This window comes from Diaphorina citri, unplaced genomic scaffold (assembly GCF_000475195.1).
Source record: "Diaphorina citri unplaced genomic scaffold, Diaci psyllid genome assembly version 1.1 scaffold1147, whole genome shotgun sequence".
In the NCBI taxonomy this organism is placed as follows: domain Eukaryota; kingdom Metazoa; phylum Arthropoda; class Insecta; order Hemiptera; family Psyllidae; genus Diaphorina; species Diaphorina citri.
This window is the reverse complement of record NW_007378576.1, coordinates 111,087-119,015: the sequence shown is the minus strand read 5'-3', so window position 1 is coordinate 119,015 and position 7,929 is coordinate 111,087. Positions and strand designations below refer to the sequence as shown.

General features: G+C 37.8%; 1 protein-coding gene across 1 annotated transcript in view; it reads right to left on the bottom strand.

Moving 5' to 3' along the window:
• The window catches only part of LOC103514472 (dedicator of cytokinesis protein 1-like), an 8,949-nt gene extending 1,827 nt beyond the window's left edge, over nt 1-7,122 (bottom strand). The window contains exon 1 of the mRNA XM_026827431.1: nt 7,001-7,122. Within this exon, the coding sequence (XP_026683232.1) occupies nt 7,001-7,049 (49 nt within the window). The 5' untranslated portion in view covers nt 7,050-7,122. The remainder of the gene's footprint in view (nt 1-7,000) is intronic.
• Between the last annotated feature and the right edge of the window lie 807 nt (nt 7,123-7,929).

The window sequence follows — 7,929 nt, the reverse complement described above, 5'->3', positions numbered from 1 at the left end:
GCCAACCTAATTAGGAAACTTAGTCTGCCTTGAAAGTGCTAGGTTGCGGGTTCGATTCCTGCCCGGGGAGAACTTTATCCCATAGAGATTAAACTCGTTCTCGGAACGACTGGCTTTCATAATCTATGTCCTCCTTCTTTCTTCTATTTCGGGAAGATGAGACCTCTGTTGTTACAGTTCCCTCTATCAAACTTCTTAAAATAATAATTCCTAATAATAATGATATAATGTAAAAAGGGCATAGATTGTGAAATATGTCACATCCAAGTCTTTGAGGAGACCCTGTATTACTTCCTGCTGGGATAGGAAACACTGACACTATCCTCTATTAATAAGGATGTATAATATGTTCTAATCAGTGATTCCCAACATTTTAGTATGAAACAGGATTTTCAATGCCAGATTATTCACTGAAAAAAAGGAGTGGGTTTTTAAGTTTGAACTTTTTAATTGAAACTCTTTTAGTTTGTTTGTTTCACCTGCTGGGATAGGAAACACTGACACTATCCTCTATTAATAAGGATGTATAATATGTTCTAATCAGTGATTCCCAACATTTTAGTATGAATCAGGATTTTCAATGCCAGATTATTCTCTAAATAAAAGGAGTAGTTTTTTTAAGTTTGAGCTTTTTAATTGAAACACCAGCTCCCATGGCGTAGTGGTCACTGCACTCGCCTTGCACGCGGGAGACCCGGGTTCGATTCCCGGTGGGGTCAAGAAATTTGTATCATGCAAATGATTGATTCCGTGACTGGCTGTTGCGGGGCCCACTCAGCCTTGTGACGAAAATGAGTAGCTATGACATATAAATGTGCATAGCAACCGCTGCCAGCATGGTAGGTAAACATTGGATAATAGGATTATTGAGATATTGGGGAAAAAATCCTAATGCTGCAGTGAGCACCAAAGTTGTGACATAATAACACAAAGAAATTGCATTTACATTTACATTTTTAATTGAAACTCTTTTAGTTTGTTAGTTTCATTATAACTCCTGAACAATTGGTCCAATTTTAATCAAACTTGACAATTATGCTTACTCAGTTATTAAACAGTGGTTTGTTCTCAGAGCTTTACCTTTCACCTCAGATCAGTCAATCTTTCCGGATAGGTTTGACACGGCATGGGAATCGATAGACAGAACGTCCGCTTTGTCGTTCACTGGGGAATGCCGTCCAGTATACCCGCCTACTATCAGGAGAGCGGCCGAGCGGGTAAGCAATCGAAAATTCACCGGACGAAGTAGAGTAGTATTTTATTATGCCCCCCTGTCATAGGTCATTTTTTACTCTTTGGGAGTAATGGCACCACCACACTTGCTGCCACGGACCACTTCTGTATTTTCAATGGTTATCTTTATGACTCTTGAGTAAAAGGTAACACCTAGGCGAGGTTAAAGCCGCTCCGAAGGCGTTCTCTATCACCTTTTCTCAGTTGTTATGATACATAACAGCTGAGAAATGACTGAGAATCAGTATTTAGCACTAGATCTTAACCCAGAGTTAGCTGAGTTTGAATCCTGGTGGGAATTTAAAGGTACAAAAATAAATCGTAACAAAAATAGAGGGGAAAAATCACATCTATGAGAGGAAAACTGTGTAATTGCTAATTGCTTACATACCTTATTTGCAATTTTCCAAGTGAGTTTAGCTCACTCATAGGTTTTTCAATGTGACTACAAAAAAGCTATGAGTGAAGTATCTATGTATTTTGTGTGTCTAATAAGTAAGTATAAATCTAATTAACAATGGGAAAATTGAGCTCATTTAGGAACAAGTATCTCACCTATTCGAATCACATAACATACAAGGAACACCTTCTCCCTGTCTGTATCCCTCGTGTTCAAATCAGTGAACAATACACGTATGTTTTGATGCGGAGTAGACTTCTGCACTACCAGAGCCTCGGTAAATACTTTCATCTGTTTGAAGTCGTACAGAGCATACAGGTATTGCAAGTTGGGGGGCTCACTTGAGAGTGACCCTTTGGAGCCTTTCAATGTCACTCCTGAAACACAAGGAAGTTTCCATTTAGTAAGGAGTAAAACCACCTGATCTTTGCTAGTGTAGTGTAGATATTATAATCTGAGCGTACCGCAGTATACCAGGCAAGTTCCAGTAAGCACACCTGTGTTCTTTTCATCATTACAATTTTTTCTCCGGCATTTTCAGAACGGTGGGAGTACGAGCAGTCTTCGGGTGGGTTCGGAGACGACCCGAGCACTTCCACCAGTGGCGACGGACAAGCCCGAACGCAAGAGCTGCGGAAAATGCTGCAGCTCCGGAGTGCGGCCAGCAAAATGTCGGACAAGATCAAACGCAAGCCGGACACCGGGACGTATAAGATCAAATGTCCGGAGAGCACAGGTAAACTAAATATGAGTACTGAATTTGATGGCACATTCGTTCTCTTTGGACAAAATTTTTGATGGCAAATTCGAAGAAATCTGGCTGTATCCCGTAAATTATTGGTGTAAAAAAAGTGGATATAACTTTCGAAATTTTTTGATATTGGCTTGTTACAAGCGCATATTTCGCGAACCATCATTCCTAGAACCCTTACATGTATACCGATCGATTTCTCGTGAAAAGTTACATAGGAAAGACTCCTTGGTCATCTTAAATACTCTAATGGAAACTCTTGTTGGGGAAAAAAAAAATCATTTTGAAATATTTGGAGATATCACAGAGAGTAGAGAGGGAGCAGATTTTACTTTCCTTATCCTATAGGAAGGAAAGCAATGTAATCGGGTGAAATTTTCGATTGTCCATTTTTAGTGTCAAAACACATTTTGAAGCCATTGTGTGTTTGTCTGTAAACAAAATATCTCAAGAACGGTAAGAGCTAGTGGCTTGAAAACTGGATCTGGTGAGGTACAATAAGCTGGCGTATATAGTTGTGGACGAGGCGCATTGTGTGAGTGAGTGGGGACATGATTTTCGGCCCACCTACAGAAGACTAGGTAAGACTTTCTACTTTTCTAAGTCCCGACTCTTAATAATGAATTCTTCTTCTGTATGTGCTGGGTTCAAACTCACCATCAGGTAGACCTGACAGGTACGGCTGAAAAGATCCGCCTATCAGGTCTAAACCCGGAAGTCGTCTGAAAGCAGAAGAGAGAATGAGCTCTGACAAAAATCTAGGTCTGAAGAAACCTCCCCTTGATCCCCTACTACCAAAAACCATGTAGGGGGTCAGGGGAAATGTAGGGGGTTGAGGGGAGGATTCTCCTACATTTTGACCATAGGTTTGAAGTTTGGAATTAATTTATTCATTTGCCCTTCATTTTCAGCCATTGGTCCATGTGTGTGTTTGTCTGTAAACAAAATATCTCAAGAACGGTAAGAGCTAGAGGCTTGAAAACTGATTTGTAGGCCCCAACTGTGACAAGGATGCAACATGAAACTTTATGTTCTAGATGTGCAATGAGAGGGGATTTTCCCGAAATCTAAACCGATCTTGAGTTATGATCAATTTTCCGTGGAGAAGCCCATCACAAAAACTCTGCTTTTTAGTAGTTTCCATTTAGTAAGGAGTAAAACCACCTGATCTTTGCTAGTGTAGTGTAGATATTATAATCTGAGCGTACCGCAGTATACCAGGCCAAGTTCCAGTAAGCACATCTGTGTTCTTTTCACCATAACAATTTTTTCTCCGGCATTTTCAGAACGGTGGGAGTACGAGCAGTCTTCGGGTGGGTTCGGAGACGACCCGAGCACTTCCACCAGTGGCGACGGACAAGCCCGAACGCAAGAGCTGCGGAAAATGCTGCAGCTCCGGAGTGCGGCCAGCAAAATGTCGGACAAGATCAAACGCAAGCCGGACACCGGGACGTATAAGATCAAATGTCCGGAGAGCACTGGTAAACAAGATATGAGTAATGAATTTTTTTTTTTTTTTTTTTTTTTTCTCGGAACGGCTGGTTTTCTCCTATCCTGTCTTCCTTTTCCTCTAGGTATTATCCTCAAAAAGTAAAGCGGCTCAGAACAGAGAAAAAGTGAAAAAAACACACGTGCTAAAACTACTTACCTATTATTAAAATCACAAACTACTTATATAGTTGATAAAAACTATCCATGTTCTACTAGGTACATAGGTAAGTAGGTAGGTACTATAAACTACACATTTACCACCATTTTGCACATGTACGTACTAATGTACCTACATCTATTCGTTTACACAATACTATGGAATGAAACGACGGAATGTGACACTAAACTCGAGAGAGAAAAACAAAGGAACTAAATCTACAATTTACATACTACCTCGTTACCAACATTAAAAAAAAAAACAACTTCGTATACAGTGAAGCTATAGTTACACATGTATCTATACATAAAAAAAAGAAAAGAAAAATATTATCAAAGGAATAAGTTTGTATTAACTTATTTGTTGGTACACACTCTTGGTAAAACAATTCAAACACTAAAAATGATTTTGGGTGAGTAAAAACACTTGGCTTTATGTTTTACTTACGTATATTTTTATTAATTTACAGATGGATCCATTTCGGCTGTTACGCCATCATCAGTGTATTATTACTAACTCTATTAAAAAATTAAAAATATTATGCTAATCAGCAATAATTAATGTAGATAGTAGCCAGTGGTGATAGCTTGTTAAATACACCAGATACCAATGGATCACCAAAGGTAATGGCACACTCCGCGTAGTGGTGATAGCTTGTTAAATACACCAGATACCAATGGATCACCAAAGGTAAACAACATTGCGCGTGGCTGGTATCAGGATGGGTGATCATTGAGGTCAAAAACCCTAGAAGTGATATTAACAGTCTTAACTTCAGTGCACAACGTTTTTTAAGTTTAATAATTTGTGGGGAACCCCAAAAGCGATTTAAATAATACCATGTGCCAGGCTGATTTTTCAACAAATCCATCAACCAATTGTTCCATTGACCATGAAATTAAAAAAAAAAAAAATCTGCCAGACTAATTAGCTTGGAGACTGGAGAGTAATGCATCTGCCCTGTAAGTGCTAGGTTGCGGGTTTGATTCCTGCCTGGGGAGAACTTTATCACATACAGATAAAACTCATTGTTGGAATGGCTGGCTTTCTCCTATCCTGTCCTACTTCTTTCTTTGATTTTGGGGAGATAAGACCTCTGTTGTTACAGTTCCCACAGTCAAACTTCTTAAAATAATAATAATAATATCTTGGAGGGTTTCAGCAGCCATTATAAAAAAAAATAATATCATGAAATAATAAGATCGGAAGACTTAAAAGCATGAAAAAGAGCATAGATTGTGAAATTTGCCACATCCAAGTTTTGAGGAGACCCTGTATTACTTCCTGGCTTGGGATAGGAAAACCACTGACACTATCCTCTATTAATAAGGATGTATAATATGTTCTAATCAGTGATTCCCAACATTTTTAGTATGAATCAGGATTTTCAATGCCAGATTATTCTCTAAATAAAAGAAGGAAGTGGTTTTTTTAAGTTTTGAGCTTTTTATTTGAAACACCAGTTTGTCTGTTTGTGGTCGTATGGTTGTTTGTTTGTCTCACATAAACTCGCTGCACATTGTCCAATTGTAATCAACTTGAGCCCTGGTTCGATTGCAGGTTGGGTCAGAAATTATGTGAATACAAATGATTGATACGTGACTGGTGTTGCAGAGTCCCACTCAGATCTTGTGACGAAAATGAGTAATATTACATGTCAGAAATGTGCATAGCTAACTCCCGTTCCAGCATGGTTCAAGAGTAACTTGGAATAATAGGATGTATGTGAGAACTATTGGGCGCAAAAAATCCTAATGCTGCAAGTGTATGCCACGCAAAGTTGTCGACTTAATAACACAAATCGATTTATTGCGGTTTACATTTAATTATTTAATTGAAAAACTTTTAGTTGGTTATCCGTTTCCTGTCTATAACTCCTGAAAATTGATCCAAGTAATCACAACTGACTATTATGCCTTACAGTCAGTTATTAAACAGTGGTTTGGTTCTCACTTTACCTTTCCACCTCAGATCAGTCATCTTTCCAGATAGTTTTGAAAAATATGTAGATGGAAGATGTCCCTGGGCTAGATTTGGCCACCACTAACCAAGCTCCCAAAAAAAAACCCGGTTGAAAAAAAAAAACCCCTTCCTTTTTTGCTTTTTTTTTTTTTTTTTTTTCAAATTTAGTTCTAGCATCCTGGTTTATTATCACATTATCACATTTTTTTTTTTTTTTTAGTCCAAACAAATTGATTTATCACAAAATTCTCCCCCCCTTTAAGTTTGATAGAGGGAACTCTAACAACAAACAACAGAGGTCTTATTGTCCCAAAATCAAAGATGGGACAGGATACTCAAGATAGGAGAAAGCTAGCAATTCTGAGACCAAAGTGTGAAGTTCACTTCAGGCGTGAATCAAACTAGCACTTTCATAGCACTTACAAAGAAGACATGCTACCTTCCAAGGTAACTAACACTGGTAGGAATCTAAATTTGCTTGAGAAATTTGATCCTTCAGTAATTTAATCTTATTGGTCAACTAGGCAACTGCTAATATACTTAGGACTATCACACTGATATCATGGAAGATTATCAAATGAAATAAGCTGTGTGTGATTAGATCTCAATAAACCAGAATTTTAGGAGTGGCAAATAGGAAGGCCAAAGTCATTACCACAGCAACAGGTGGGACTCAAATCTGTGTATAGTTCCAATATCAAATAGAGACCATGAATTTGTATTGGGAACAGGCATACTGAAATTTACTACTACCTGGTTATAGTTTAACAAGACATAATGTGAAATAAAGAAATGAAATAATAGAAACAAGATATGTGAATCATACAAGTGTCTGTTGTATCTGAGAGGCTTTTTGTAAAGGCCTGAAGAGTCTTGTAATGTGAAATAAAGAAATGAAATAATAGAAACAAGATATGTGAATCATACAAGTGTCTGTTGTATCTGAGAGGCTTTTTGTAAAGGCTTGAAGAGAGCTTCTTAGAACGACCTAAGCTAGGGTACTTACCAACTCCATACTTGTACTTTCCTTTGATCTGTGTCCAATAGTTTGTCATTTTCAAAGGCAAACTCAGTCATTTAACCAAGAGTATGTAATCTTTCAGCAATTTCTTTTCAGTATCAGTAAACTTGATCTGTGTCCAATAGTTTGTCATTTTCAAAGGCAAACTCAGTCATTTAACCAAGAGTCTAATCTTTCAGCAATTTCTTTTCAGTACCTTGATCTGTGTCCAATAGTTTGTCATTTTCAAAGGCAAACTCAGTCATTTAACCAAGAGTCTAATCTTTCAGCAATTTCTTTTCAGTATCAGTAAATCACAAAGTTCGAAATTTTCAAATTTTTCTGGGAAGTCCAAGATTAGCTTGCGCATGCGCGAAGAAAACGTTTATGTGTGAGAAGCGAGCAACTTTCTCCTCTTTTCACATCGAATATGTGGGGCCTGTTTCCGAAATTTTACTTGCAGGTACCTAACAGAGTTCACTGACCTATCCTAATATGTGGGGCCTGTTTCCGAAATTTTTCTTGCAGGTTCCTATCCTGATTTTTTTTTTTTTTTTGCGATCGTTTGATTTTTCGTATTTTTTGATGTATATTCGTTGGTGTAGGTTTACTACTATACCTACCACTGTTGGAAAGCTCACAATGTGTGATTTTTGATACAGACGGACTTCTTTTTTAGTTCTGTCAAGACAGGAAAACCGAAAATTTTGGTGTAGTTTTACTATACCTACCACTGTTGGAAAGCTCACAATGTGTGATTTTTGATACAGAGGGACTTCTTTTTTAGTTCTGTCAAGACAGGAAAACCGAAAATTGGGTAAGTTTACCTACTTTGTACTTAAACTAAAATAGGCAGATACCTACCTCTACAGAGAAAAAAAAGCAACTCCAAACCAAAACTATGAGCAAGAATTTAACAAAATATTTTACACGTT